Source organism: Ammodytes marinus, assembly GCF_949987685.1.
Source record: "Ammodytes marinus genome assembly, chromosome: 22".
NCBI lineage: Eukaryota > Metazoa > Chordata > Actinopteri > Uranoscopiformes > Ammodytidae > Ammodytes > Ammodytes marinus.
In genome coordinates this window covers 3,847,004-3,862,054 of record NC_137226.1, presented here as the reverse complement: position 1 = coordinate 3,862,054, position 15,051 = coordinate 3,847,004, and the positions used below count along the sequence as shown (strand labels likewise).

Here is a 15,051-nt window from a genome sequence, read left to right as displayed (position 1 = left end):
AAAAAAAATCAGATTAGGAAGATTTTTATTTCATTATGTCGAGAAATGTCAAGAATAAAGACGAATACTCCAAAATGCTATTGGAGTTAGTGGGGCAATAATGTATTTTCAGCATACTACAATTGACGTGTATGTATTGGGACGTCCTAAATCTTATTCTGGCATACTAAATACTAGGGAAGTATGGGTATTGGAACGCAGAAGTCTGCTATTAACCCTCATCCTACCAACTAAAATTTTTTTTGGTCATAACTCACAGGTATTTAATTCTATTAATTCCAATTTTTCATGAATTTGTCAATTTGTTTTTTATAGCTAATAATGTTTTGAGGAAGATATAAGTTCACATTTTGCTATGATGGTTGTTACTTTCAATAGTTTATCCTTGGTAGGATGACGGTTAATAAAAAATGTGCATGATTTTAAAAACATGTGTAGAAAAACTGGAGTTAGAAGAAATAGGACAAGAAGTGAAGTAGTATTTTGTCTGTGTGTATCTACATCAAAATGATAAATATTTCTATCCTAATTATCAACCAAATAAACAACCAGAAATCACTTTTGATTCAATTGAATTTATTTGGAGAAAAATGTACATCTGCAACGCTAAGATCAACTTGAACATTAATACAAAATAAAAAAACAAATTGACCTCATTGCTCTAAATCTCTATGTGTGTGTGTGTGATAGTGGGATGAGTGTATGTACAGGTGGATGGCTGTGTTCTAAAACCCATACTAACTTCCTACTCACTCATTAAGTAGACAGTATGTAGTAGGGAGGACGTTAGTAGGGCTTTTCGATCACAGCCAATGTTTAGGGGGAAGTAACTCTGACACAGTAGAGTCTCCTCGGCCAATCACAGGCTGCCTGAGGTTGAAAAGGGGCGGGGCTTGTAGTGACAGGTTCAGGCCAGTTTAGAGAAATCCTCATAGGCAACGTCCACTCTTTTCCCCTTCTGTGGGCCCTAGAGATGAGAGAAAATTACATTTTAATAACGGAAGCAGCCGTAGAATAATAGTGAATTCAGCAAATCAAATCAGTTTTTATTTGTATAGCCCAATATTTAATAATAATATAAATTTGAGAAATGTTTGGTTTCTAAAAACAACTTGGTACATCTAAGACTTTTAGAATTAAATAAAAGACCAATTAAAAACTACATGAATTATTTTGTGTTAGGGACAATTTTGCAGTAAAGTTTCTTTCTTTGGTCCAGAGAACAGAATACTAAATACTCACAGAGTCGAGTGTGAGTGTAGCGCTGAAGCTCTTCTCATCTATTCCCTCCAGCAGAGCCTCACTGTCTCTGTACTGACCGTTCAGGATCAAAACCTTCTTACCTAAAGAGACAAGGGAACACAGAAACACACTTCAGACTCAAGGCTAAATATTTTTTTTCCCACATAGAAAAAGTACAAAAACATAATTTGTTTAATAAAATATAGAATTGTTTATTGATAAAGATAACTTAAAAAATTAAAAATAATAAAAGAACGAAAGACATGAATAAAACATTGCTAATACCCCAGTACCTTCCTAGTAACAGCCTCATTTCCACCTCATGTGACTGATCAGTTTAAAACAACTTTTTCAATGTTAGTTAGTTAGTTTTATTATTTGTCACATACACAATTGCACAGGGCAATGCGTAGTGAAATTCGTGTGTGTATGAGTCCGGCTGTATCTGTAGAATGTCCTTTCCCCAGGTTTAAGAGGTTAAAGTGTGACTGGTTATTTACCTGGCGCAGGTATGACGGTCTCCACATGATTCTGGTCCAGTTTCAGTTTGTCTCCGGAGTCGATCAGTTTCACCACCGCTCCGAATTTGTCTCGAACCTCCTGCAACGAACAGGTGATGAGTGACCATAGATAGTATATAAAAGTGAGTGACACAGCTCTACTTTGTTTTCCACATACTGTACACGCAGGGTGTAATTGGTCAGTTTGTCAAGGGGGATTTCACTATAGCATGCTGTGTTTTGTTGTGTTTGTATATGATTGCAGTTGTTAAAATATTCCTGCAACTGGATAGGTTAAGACCAACCCTGCGATCCAAATCACATACTCTTTCTTTTTACTACACTACATACTAAAGAACAGAAGAGTTTTAGGGCCACAGGTGAAAACAAAAATCAGATAAGGAATTTTTTTTTTTTCATTATGTCGAGAAATGTCAAGAATAAAGACGAATACTCCAAAATGCTATTGGAGTTAGTGGGGAATTTATGTATTTTCAGCATACTATAATTAACATGCATGAATTGGGACATCCTACATATTTTTCTGGCATACTAAATAGTAAGGAAGTATGGAGATTGGAACACAGGGCAAGTTCCGAAATTTGTGATTAATTTATTTTACACACAAATTGCACCCTAGATACACACTCGGACCTATAATAAACCCAGAGAACGTTACCATGATAACAGCTTTCTTCTTGTGGTATTTCACTCCCAGTTTCTTGGTGACGACTTTGACCACGATGTTGGGCTGCAGCCAGTTTTCAGTCCGCACCGCCTCCAGCTTCTTCTTCTTCTTCTCCTCCATCTAGACATAAACAGAATATATATATATTTTTTTTTAATTATACATTTCAAAACAGACAGAATTAAAGCAAACTCAAACAAGTGTAGTCAAGTCAAGCGTTATGTCTATTTCGCCATTTGTGCCAGACATACTGTACAGAGGAAAACGAAAATAAGTTTCTCTCCGACTTATGGTGCAAGAAGTACAAAGTTGTATAAACAAACAATAAATACATTCAAAATAGTGCCAAAAGTAAGGCACAACCGAACAGTATAGAGAATGAAAGAAATGTGCAGTATGCAGTAAAGGACCAAATATACAATATACAAGAAAACAAACGATTGGAAAAAATACAATGTAATGGACAAAACAATAGGCAGACTAAAGTAGAGAGAATCACGGCCTCTACCTCAATGATTTCCTCCAGAGCAGATTTCTTCTTCTTGTCTGATCTGGAGTCTGTTGACGTGTCTTTCCTCTTAGTGGAGGCCGAGGCTGAGGCTGCTTTCAGAGCGCTGGCACCAAGCATAGAACTACAGGGAGACACATCATCATCATCATCATCATCATCATCAACCTTTATTTAAACAGGCAAAAATTGCTAAGAAACAATGTCTTATTTAAGCAATGGCCGGGTAGGAGGTGAATGACCTCCTGGGGGGAAAGGGGAGAGGGAGAGAACAAGACAACACTCTACTATAGCCAGTAAAATCACACATAGACAACAATAACATATTCAACATAGCAACAGAAGTTAGACAAACAGCAGTAACATACAGCATAGCAATAGATAAATGACACACAGACAGTATTATACAGTATTACATTATATACGATTGATACTTTGTGATACTAGGCTATAAATATAAAACTGATTTGATTTGATGATCAGGCAGCATATAGTGATGTGTGCTGTGTCTGTACCTGGATTTGGACGGGCCGGCTACACAGGAGGCGGCCAGGTTGAAAGCAACTGCAGACAGAGAGAGTGTTAAAAGAAATACTTAGGAGACACAACTTAGAAGAAAAACGTTTTCAGTCACTGTGCTTTACACACTGTCATGTGTCTCAGACGTCATCCAAAATGTGCAAACTATGTTTCCGGTCTAACAGAGTGTGTGTGTGTGTGTGTGTGTGTGTGTGTGTGTGTGTGTTGTGTGTATTAACGTTAAAATATTTGTCAACATTTTAAGAGTTCTAGAAAAAGTTTAAAAAAAACTTACCCTTTTCTTCCTCGTTCTCTCGTTTCAGTTCAGTGAAAACTGGATCTTCCTACAAAAGTAAAAAATAAAAAACAAAATATTCTTCATTTTGAAAAGTCAAATCTCAGTATCTTCATTTAGCTGTACTAAGGCTGTACTGAGCATCTGAACTGAGGCGTGTATAGTAGTGTGTGAAGCTGCGTTCCATCCTTACGTCTGGCTCCTTGCCGTCTTTGCCCCTGCGTACTTGTTTCTCTATGAAGTGAGTTGCTGAATTGATTGTATTGACTAGTGTTCACGTTTTGGCTTAGTGTGTATGAATTGTGCTATAACATCACCTAAAATAAACTTTCTTTGTGTAGCATTTGAAAAAAAATAAAAAAAAAAATCTATAAAGTATATATAAAAAAAGGTAATAATGTATCTTCATTTAGCTGTACTAAGGCTGTACTGAGCATCTGAACTGAGCATGTATAGTAGTGTGCGTAGCTGTATTCCATCCTTACGTCTGGCTCCTTGCCGTCTTTGCCCCTGCGTACTTGTTCCTCTATGAACTTGGCGCTCCTCTCCTCATCGTCCAGATCCTGTTTCTTCTTCTTGGCTTGCTCCTCCTGTCTGCGGATGGTCTCTGGGTCGCGGTCGATATACTGGACGTACCAGCCTTTAGGGGTCTCATCCACCTTCGCAAAACCTAACAGGGGACATTAAGAGAATTGTTACACGTTTAAAAGGATCCCTCTTTTTAAAAAAGCTACGTGGGTCAAAGTGAAACAACATATAATATAATACGTTATAATTGCAGGTACAAACAGAATACATAAATAGATCTAGAAATAGGTGGATGTCATGAATGAAATACTGCAATTGACCTGCATGTATTCAGTGGAGTCCTTCAAGAAGCTCCTGAAGGCCCACCTCTTCTCAGCGGCCTATGACCTCTAACCCGCCCCCACTCCCCTGTGTACACAAACACTGTACTTCCCCCCCTTTTTTTGTGAAGCGACCTTGGGTACCTTGAAAGGCGCTATATAAATTAAAATTATTATTATTATTATTATTACATCCTAAATCTTTTTCTGGCATACTAAATAGTATGGAAGTATGGGGATTGGAACGCAGGGATGTATTTTTACCTTCTCTGCCGAGCCACTTGGTGAACTCTGTGAGCGTCTCCCACTGTGTGGAGTTCATGTGCACGTGCTCTCGGTCGTTGATGTATTCGTTGTAGATGATGTTGTTGTGAACGCGTTTGGTTCCTGCACAAGAAGAAAGAAAAAGGACATTTCAATTATTATATTTTTTTTATGCAACTTTTCTCTACACTTAAAGACCTATACTTCACCGGTTGGAATATGAAGGTGAAGGTGTATTGAACTCGGAGATCCTATGAAGTATAAATGTGCAAAAAACATTGAAATCGGATCATCCTAGCCTGAGAAAAGGCAGACAGAGTGTTTTATGGTCTCACTGTCTACATTTCTCTTTCTGTGACATCAGACCTTTAACTGGATTTGACTTTTACTGAAACACTCTTGAGACAATTTTTTTCACTATTGTTGCCCCCACTGCACTTTGAAAATGCTGTATTCTACTTGATTTTATGGGTTGTATTAATTGTTTATTTATTATTATTATTATAGTCAATGTGTTTTACTTTACATTTTACATAATGCATTCTAAGAGTGTAGATACTTGAAAGCACTTTGAACTGCATTTACTTGAAAGATGCTACAAAAATTAAGTTTATTATCTTATGAATTAAACCAATTGAAAACAGTTACTCAGATCTGCTTGATAAAAACATCTGCATCATCTTATTCCAATAAAAAAAGATTTGTTTATTTATAATATATTGCTTATTATATTATTGTTGTGTGTGTGTGTGTGTGTGTGTGTGTGTCTGTCACCAAATACATTAATTCTGTGTGTGGATCAGGGGTCAGGACTCACCAAAACGTCTGCTGAGGAGCTCCAGGAAGTCGCTTTTGAACTCTCTGAGATAAAACAAGAAACAAGAATGAACTCAACCCATATAAAACACACCTTTAATATCTAAAACTAACCCATTAAATTATAGCTATGTTGAGTGAACTTACTCAGAGAATAAATCCAAGAACTTGTTGGGATCCTCCGAGGCCAGAAGCAGTTGCCTCTGGTGGGACTCCGACATACAGTGACATTTAAATCCATTCTGTCAACACACACAGAGGTAAACATATGGTTAAAACATAAAGAATAGCGATAAATAGACGACATTTTGATGAATTGATCGAATTTCTTACCTCATCTCGGCACTGTTTCTGACACATCTGACAATACCACCTCAGCTTCTGAAGTCCTTTCGACTTTATCCTGTTGGCAATCGCCTTAGGAGACAAGAAATCTGCTTTTCCCATTTTCACGAGCGATATTACAACACCCAGAAGCTGATTTTAATGTATTAGTAACACTTATATTGAGGAAAAAGCGGCTAAACCTTGAGCTTCCGCTGCTAGCGCTAACCGCTGCTAACGTAAACACAGCGTGTGGAGCGGCGTCATAACCTCTCGCGACGTCTGAAATCACGCGATAACTGAAGCTGCTTTGAGGGACCCGCTAAAAGAGTCGTTTTTTTTAAAGTAATTATGTCATTGAGATTTACAGGGCAACTAAAAATGTTTATGAAATTTCTGGAACAAACTATACTGAGTAATCATACTATTATACGTTGTGAAATATAAAATATTGATGATTACAGCTATAATAGTCTATCCACACGTTTGCTTATTAATAATATTTCCGTCAGTATGTGAAGGCAGCACTCGTCCATTTTGCCTTTAAGCTGCGCATGCGCAGTCCTGTGTGTCTGACCTTCATTGGAGTAACCATGTTCGCCAGGACTAGCGCGTTGGTGTTCTCGCCACAATGGTAAAAACAAATATTTCTAAACACTTTCACAAACATATTTTCCTACTAACATATTCTTTTGCATGTCCCCCTTGTAGACACGTGTTAAGAATAAGTGGATATATTTCTAAGTGTGTAATAAATGCAGTTTTTGAATGCAAGGGCATGCTAACGTGGAGGCCTCGGCTAATGAATGACAGCGCTGTGTTGCACCGGGGCTACACGCTAACATGCTCAAGTCTTCTGACATTGTGCAAGAAGCTTCTAAAAGACTATATAAAATCCTAAATGCATTATGCAAGCATACAAATAAGAATCTTACATTGTTTAAAACACATATTTCAGTCACAGGAGTATGATAAGGCAGCGTTAACTCAACTGTCAACGTCTTGTCGGTGCAGCTAGCTAAGCTACAAAGTTAATACCCCTCCAGTTTCATTCAAAAATACCTCAATGCGGTCATTTCGCGTATTAGAAAAGCTATTGTGGATATATTAATCTTTGTTGATAATGCTGTTACATGTTTATAACGATTGCACCTGAAGTTAACATTCACTATTTCTGTTCACAGTGGGCAGGTCAGGAACATGGCTACCCTGAAGGACAGTAAGTACTTATTGGATTTATGTTTTTTTTTAATGAAAAGTCAACTGTTAAACAGCATATTACAGACTATCACTATAATTTCACGCAATGATAACAACACACATGCAAAAAGATAAATACTGATTACCCAAAATCTAGTTTATTGATTGAGAGTAAATGTCAGACAACTCTGCAAGCTCACAAGTCTGACTGTACATTGGTTTTGATATTTTTTTTAATAAAATTATTGCAAATATTACATGCAATCTACTTTTTACAAGGTTATTTTTTTCCCACTCTAATTATTTCACACATATACAGGCCGGAATTACACACACATGAAATACACACATAGGACCTGTTCACATGCATTATTTTGGAGATGTCCCAGCAAGCTAAAGCAGTTGGTAGTTTCGGTGACTTGCTCAAGGGCACATTGTCAGTGTCCACTCCAAGTGACTTCATTTGACCCCAAGCATGTCACTATCTAATACAAAATGGTATTCTTGTATTATTTAACCTTGCTGCTATTTTAAAATTGCAGTAGGTCATATTGCGATTTTCGATTATTGATGCAGCCCTATTTCTCATAGACGTGAGATTGCTATTAAAGCTGCAACTTCAGATTATTTTCTGTCATCAGTGCATTTCAGTTATGTTCTCTTTGAATAGTTTAGTTTAAATACATGATATTGCGCATAGCTTATCCTACTGATTCACAAAAGGTCTGTTTGACAGCAAAGAGACGATCACCAAAATGGACTGATGTGTCAAATTAACCTTAATGTGCTGTTGTCTCTTTTTTCAATTTAATTTATCTTTTTTAATTTATCTTTTTGAATTTAATTGATCTACTTTTTACTTTCTATTCTATTTTTTAATATAATTTTTATTGTTTATCTTATTTTCTTCTCCTTTATTTTATTATTGTTCCTATTGCACCGCGGGTCAGAGTGAGACAAACACCATTTCGATGCTTTAGTATGCCTGCATATTTTAAGAATTGACAATAAAGTTGACTTGATACTTAGCCGAGCTAAGGGTGTAAGGGCAGGGTGTCATATTGTATCATATATCATATTGTATGAAATGTAAAGCCCACTGAGACAAATGTGTTTGTGATTTTGGGCTATACAAATAAAACTGATTTGATTTGATACTTGATTGTCTTGATTTTGTTGCACAATACCACATTTACTTATTAACTAAATATCCTTTCCTTCTCTCCAGTCACCATCCGGTTGAAGTCCATCAAGAACATCCAGAAGATCACCAAGTCCATGAAGATGGTGGCTGCTGCTAAGTACGCTCGTGCTGAGAGGGCGCTGAAGCCAGCCAGGGTCTACGGCAGCGGAGCTCTGGGTATGTTACGCTGTGTGATTTGTGTGTGCAAAGTTACGCATGGAGTCTTAAAAGCATTAAAAGCAAATGTTAAACGGAAAACAAAAAGTCAATGAGGTGGGGTGCTCTGGTGGCGTAGTGGATAGAGCGCGTACCATATTGGCCTTTTGTTGCAGTGGTCGCGGGTTCAAATCCGACCTGTGGACCTTTACTGCAGGTCACCCCCCCCCCCCTCTCTCTGTCTCCCCATTTTCTACTCCTCACTATCAAATAAAGCTGGAAAATGCCAAAAAATAATCTTTCAATAAAAAGTCAATGAGGTGTCATGTAGGTCCCTTCAGTACTGTTATAGTTTGATAGTATTTTAAACTCACTTCCCCTGCCTCCTCCCTGTGCCTCTCCAGCCCTGTACGAGAAGGCCGACATGAATGTCCCCGAGGAGCAGCTGAAGAAGCATCTGATCATCGGAGTGACATCAGACCGTGGGCTGTGCGGCGCCATCCACTCCAACGTTGCCAAGGCGATCAAGCTGGAGGTCAACACTCTGACCGAAGCCGGCAAGGAAGTGATGGTGGTCAACGTGGGAGACAAGCTGAGAGGCCTTCTGCACAGGTAACCATGGGGATAGAGCCTGTTTAAAGGTGCTACGAGGAACTTTCAGTCTGTGTTAATTCTTGCTCCCCCTTTGGACAAAAAGCGGTAGTGTTTTTACTATGCCAGCTGTAGTTCCTGGGTGAGCGTACCCATGACAAAGGCATTAAGAAAAACTATATAGAAATAGCATTCTTTGCACTGATGGTCTTGCTTGATCATCAGAGGAAAAATTGGACTGTTTCAGAAATATTCAAAAGTTCCTGGTAGCACCTTTTTCAAAGTAGCTACGAGGAACTTAGAAGTAGTTCTAAAACAGTCTCATTTTTCTGCCCATGCCTTTGTCATGGGTACACTCACACTCTCAACAGCTGGTGTCATAAAAACACTACCGCTTTACTCCAAAGGGGGTGCAAGAATTAAAGAGGGACCTCTTCATATTTAGAACAGTTTGATTTAAAATGTGGCTATCGTCATGACACTATTGAAATAACCTGATTTTAAATCCTGATTTCATTTTCAGAAAAAATCTAAAGTGCTGCACAATTAAGCTAATCGTCATAGCAATTTAAGCTTGTGCAATTACATAACCTCACAAAAGGCTGAGATTTGTGGATTAATTAAAATAAAAGTGCATCTGTGTGTATATAAGTGTGCGTTACAACACATGTAGAACACATATAAATAAAGGTGGTGTGTGTGTGTGTATGACTAAGCGGTAGACAAAACCACTCGGATGAAAAATACCCCTGCAAAGTCCGCTATATAGGGATATTTTTGCATTCAGGTACAGGGACGTTGAACATAAAGTTCAGTGCAAAACTGTCAAAGTTAAAGTTCCTACGTCCTCGTTGCAACATGACAAATTTGTATCAACGCAAGACGGGACGGCACAGAGCAGCATGATGAATGCATGAGAGTGACGGCCCAGGCAAGTTGATGTTTGTTTACAGAAGTGACACACTGCTTCTGTCTTTGCACTTTGGTGGAACGGGTTGATTTATTTTCAAGTGGGATAATAAAACAATTATTAGATTTTTTTTTTTTTTTTTTTTTTACGGTTAAAGTTATTTTGAAGTCAGTAGGCAAGTGTACACATAAGCTTTATTATTTTGTATTTTCAATGCTGCTTAATATTATGTTTCAAATTGAGAAATGCATGCTTCAAAACTGACAATAAAGTCAGTTTGCCTTCTCCTTTTTTCAAAACCAAGCAAGTAGATGGATAGATAATACCATTTATTTATTATATTGAATCGCAATCACAATATTGTCCACTCGTCGCACAATTTCACAAAATCATTCAGAACTAACTAAATGAAGAAAGAAGACCAAAATCACTCTATCTGTCCTTGCACTGCTGTGTTTATTTGTGTCTCAGGTGTTGCTCTCTTCACACATGTTTCTGCTTCTATATTGCATTGTTGAGAGAAGCCTGGGACTTAAGAATTTTATTGCCAATGACTGCTGCTGAAATTCTTGTACACACGACAAATAAACCCTCTTGAATCCTGGATTAATCACCATGTAATGACTGTGTTACTAGACTCATTTTAACCCACTCTTTACTGTACTAATCCTCACCCTCTTTTCCCCTGTAGAACTCATGGAAAGCACCTGATGCTGAACTGTAAGGAGGTTGGCCGTTTGCCTCCCAGCTTCACCGACGCTTCCATCGTAGCCACAGAGCTGCTCAACTCTGGATACGAGTTCGACAAGGGAGCCGTCTACTACAACAAATTCAAGTAATATTGTTTTTTCGTCTTTTATTTGAATTGTTTTATAATATACAGCTCCGGAAAAAATTAAGAGACCAGTCTGGATTTTTCTTAAATCTTCATCTCTACATAAATTATTGGAAAAATGCTCTAAATTACAAAAAAATGTATTGGAATTTTTTTATATTATAAAACCAAAATGTTCATTCTACTCAAACATATGCCTATAAATAGATAAATGAGAGACACTGAACTTTGGTCTTTTATATTTTTCCGGAGCTGTATATAAAAAAAAAACTGTAACACTTTACAATAAAGGTTCATCAATGAACTGCTTAGAAAGCATCAACGAAGCACTTTTTTATTGTAAAGTGTTACCAAAAACACATTTCTAATTGCATAAACTGAGCAAACCTGTGAAATGCTAATCTGCTGTCTGTCTGTCTGTCTGCTGCAGGTCTGTTATCTCATACAAGACGTCCAAGGAGCCTCTGTTCTCCAACGAGGCCGTCGCTGGCGCAGGTAAAGTTCTACTGCTACGTAACTAGGCAACTGCAACTTTTTAAATTTTGAAAATCTACCTCTACAATCTTACATAGTACAGCTTAAAGGTGCTCCAAGGAACTTTCAGTGTTTGTTCATTCTTCCAACCCCTTTGGACAAAAGCGGCAGTGTTTTTACTAGGCCAGCTGTTGTTCCTGGGTGAGCGTACCCTAGGCATCAAGGAAAACGATAAACAAATTTAGTAGTACTACTTCAGAAATATTTAAAAGTTTCTCGTAGCACCTTTTTCAAATAGAAAATCTTTCATAGTACAGCTTTAAGTTTAACACAGATCCTTAGGTTAGCAATTGAGATATACTGATCGTGTGTGTGTGTGTGTGTGTGTGTGTGCTCTTCACAGAGGCCATGGGAGTGTATGATGACCTTGATGCTGACGTGCTGAGGAACTACCAGGAGTTTGCTCTGGTCAACATCTTGTTCATGGCCATGAAAGAGTCTACCACCAGCGAGCAGAGCGCCAGGATGACTGCTATGGACAGCGCCAGCAAGAACGCCTGTAAGACTGTGGAGCTAATGGCTAAGCTAACACATTTTATACTGTCATAAGACTATGGAGCTAATGGCTAAGCTAACACGTTTTATACTGTCATAAGACTGTGGAGCTAGTGGCTAAGCTAACACGCTTTATACTGTCATAAGACTGGGGAGCTAATGGCTAAGCTAACACATTTTATACTGTCATAAGACTATGGAGCTAATGGCTAAGCTAACACGTTTTATACTGTCATAAGACTGTGGAGCTAGTGGCTAAGCTAACACGTTTTATACTTCCATCATACAGTAGTAGATAGTCCCTGCGTTCCAAATCACATACTTTTTCTCTTTGCTACACTACATACTAAAGTATAGAAGAAAAATCTGATAAGGAAGTTTTTTTCTTCTTCATTATGTCGAGAAATGTCAAGAATAAAATTTGAGTTAGTGGGGCATTTATGTATTTTCAGCATACTACAATTGACGTGCATGTATTGGGACATCCTAAATATTTTCTGGCCTTCTAAATAGTAGGAAAGTATGGGTATTAGAACGCAGGGAGTGTTTTGGATAGGATAAGCTGATGTGTAGAATAATTTAAAAATGTGACAATTTTTTTTCATCCAACTTCTTTTGGGGAATATTTTGGAAAAACATGTTTTGCCCATCATTTATTTCAAAAAGTAAAATATTTCAAAACTTTTTATTTAATTTTTATGATTATTGCTTGAACACATCTGAGACTATGGAGCTATTGGCTAAGCTATTTCACTGAGGAGTTTCCCTGTTTTTACACACTTGACACAGTACCTGACGTATTTCTCTCTCTGTTCAGCTGAGATGATTGACAAGTTGACCCTCACCTTCAACCGCACCAGACAGGCCGTCATCACCAAGGAGCTCATTGAGATCATCTCCGGAGCCGCTGCTCTGTAAGTCTATTCTCTGTCTGTCTCTCTGTCTGTCTGCCTGTGTATCTCTCTCTGTCTCTCTCTCTTGCTCTCTCTCTCACACACTGTCTGTCTGTATGTCTCTGTCTGTCTCTCTTTCTGTCTGTCTGTGTCTCTTTCTCTGTCTCTCGCTCTCTGTCTGTGTCTGTCTCTCACTCTCTGACTCTGTCTGTCTGTCTGTCTCTCTCGCTCTCTGTCTCTCTGTGTCTGTCTCTCGCTCTCTGCCCGTGTCTGTCTCTCTCTCACTTTGTCTGTCTGTCTCTCTTTATCTGTCTGTGTCTCACTCTGTCTGTCTCTGTCTGTGTGTGTGTGTCTCTCTCTCTCTCTCTCTCTCTCTCTATTCTACCACTTCTCTAACAATCCTTCGTTCATTTGTATCTGGACTCTGGAAACACCGGAATGACAGAGTGCACTCTAATTCTTTTAAACATTTTCTCAATTAGTATTTTATCGAGTTTTCGTACAACGCTGTTAAATTAACATTTGTTATTAACACATTTGAGGTAGTTTTACCTTGAGTGTTATTTTTAGCTACTTGAAAAATGTTATGTAATTTTGATTAATAATTAAAGCTTCTAAAATGTGAGGATTTGCTACCTTTTTTAGGAGGATTATTACATAAAAATAAAATAAAACTATTGATTAATTTATACGCATAATAATCATTAGTTTCAGTGCTAGACAAAATCCAAATAATCCAGCTACAAACCCTGGTTTAACATTACCGATAAGTAACAATGTAGAATATAATAGTCAAATGTCCTGCTTTTAGAACTTTAACTATTATAATAATAGTTTTAGTCCATTGTCATGATTTGTGATGTAACTCGTCACATACTGTCATGACTAACCCTGTCTCTTCTAACCCTCTACCAACACAGGACCTGATGCATGTTTTAAGAGTAAAGGTAACACTGTAGAGCTAGACTGTAACGTTAACTTTGTACCATAAAGTGTTTGATGTGTAGGTCTAGATGCCCTTTTAGTAGAACATAAGTTTAGTCTGGTTTACCGGATATAGACAACTAGGATCAAATTCCTGTCCCTTCCCGCTGTAGCCTACCGTTTAGAATTGATCTAATGTCAATATTGTTTAGGTTATGTTTATCTTATTCTACTACTACGACGACGTCTTGCATATATCACAACTGACTTGACTTGACTATGCTCCGCTCAGAACGGGAGACAACAGAAAAAGTGTGTGTGTGTGTGTGTGTGTGATACGGTTTAATAGCATCCAGCTCATAATGTTGCTGAGACTAGAACAAAGCCTTCAGTTTGTTAAAGGTGGAGTCATTGATTCTGGAGAACGCTTGTTGTCAAAATCACTTTTTGTTCAAAATCAGTGAATAGTTCCTTATGATCCGCTACCTGTCTGTACTGTGAGTTCCCTGATAATAAATCTGCTGTTGGCACATAGCCTAGGCTCTGTAAACAAAGGGTATTTAACAAAGGAGGCCAACCGTAGCTAGCAACATGCCCATTTACAGAGCCTAGGCTAGGTTTATCAACACTGGATTTTTTTGGGTGATTTTTGACAACAAGCTTTCTGCAGTATAGCTCACTCCACCTTTAAATCCCGCCCCCAGGCAAGTCAGAAAGGCATTTAAAAAAAATGTATTCTAACATTATTTTTTTCTTTTTCTTTACAGATAAATGGGCGAGATCTTCGATTCCATTTCCTATAGCTTCTTCTTCAAAGAACTTCAGACCGTTGTTGTCGAGAGTCTATGAACATTTGTGCTTCTATTTGTAAAATATATGGAGAAAATAAACCTCTTACCAGAACCCCCATCCTGTCATCGCTCCCTGTATCTCTGTCTTTACTCACAATAAACTATGTTGGCTGAGAAGTATATCGCTTATGGAATTTATCCGTTAGTTCATAAAATGTTTTGAATATAAAATTGTATTTTATTTTAATTTTTAATTTTAAGTTCCTACATTTCCTCAAGTTATGCAGTTTTTATACAACACACATCTGGGAATGAAGTAAAGAAATTAAAGTGGATTTTATTGCATAGTTACGAACATATGTGTGAAATATGATGAAGTTACAAAATAGCAGAAATATTTTAAAATATAGTAGCCTACAAAACAACCTAATTATTTATGAAGTAAATGCGTCCTTTGCGATGATTCAAATGTGTTTGTGATCTGGATTTAACCAACCGTAATTTGTTATGTGTTACTCAATTGGATTTCGTACAT

The 15,051-nt window shown here is 37.6% G+C and overlaps 2 protein-coding genes across 3 annotated transcripts; one reads left to right on the top strand and one right to left on the bottom strand.

Moving 5' to 3' along the window:
• Positions 1-569: 569 nt before the first annotated feature.
• kin (Kin17 DNA and RNA binding protein) lies at positions 570-6,241 on the bottom strand. Its single transcript, XM_080050938.1, has 12 exons — positions 6,014-6,241; positions 5,828-5,922; positions 5,682-5,725; positions 4,865-4,987; positions 4,238-4,422; positions 3,753-3,801; positions 3,454-3,502; positions 2,939-3,062; positions 2,422-2,550; positions 1,743-1,842; positions 1,243-1,343; positions 570-967 (listed from the first exon to the last, which is right to left on the bottom strand). Exons 1-12 carry the CDS (start codon positions 6,125-6,127, stop codon positions 908-910), a joined length of 1,173 nt encoding a protein of 390 aa, XP_079907064.1. The 5' UTR covers positions 6,128-6,241; the 3' UTR covers positions 570-907.
• Positions 6,242-6,558: 317 nt separating this feature from the next.
• Positions 6,559-14,634, top strand: atp5f1c (ATP synthase F1 subunit gamma; the record flags this gene model as incomplete). Of its 2 annotated transcripts, XM_080051394.1 has the most annotated exons (9): positions 6,577-6,638; positions 7,189-7,223; positions 8,433-8,564; positions 8,948-9,155; positions 10,736-10,879; positions 11,310-11,374; positions 11,757-11,912; positions 12,726-12,822; positions 14,493-14,634. In XM_080051394.1, the coding sequence occupies 9 exons, from the start codon at positions 6,598-6,600 to the stop codon at positions 14,494-14,496; spliced, it is 882 nt and encodes a 293-aa protein (XP_079907520.1). The 2 variants fall into 2 exon arrangements, with proteins under 2 accessions (XP_079907519.1, XP_079907520.1); XM_080051393.1 differs by lacking the exon at positions 14,493-14,634 and having other exon boundaries at positions 6,559-6,638; positions 12,726-12,826.
• Positions 14,635-15,051: the final 417 nt, after the last annotated feature.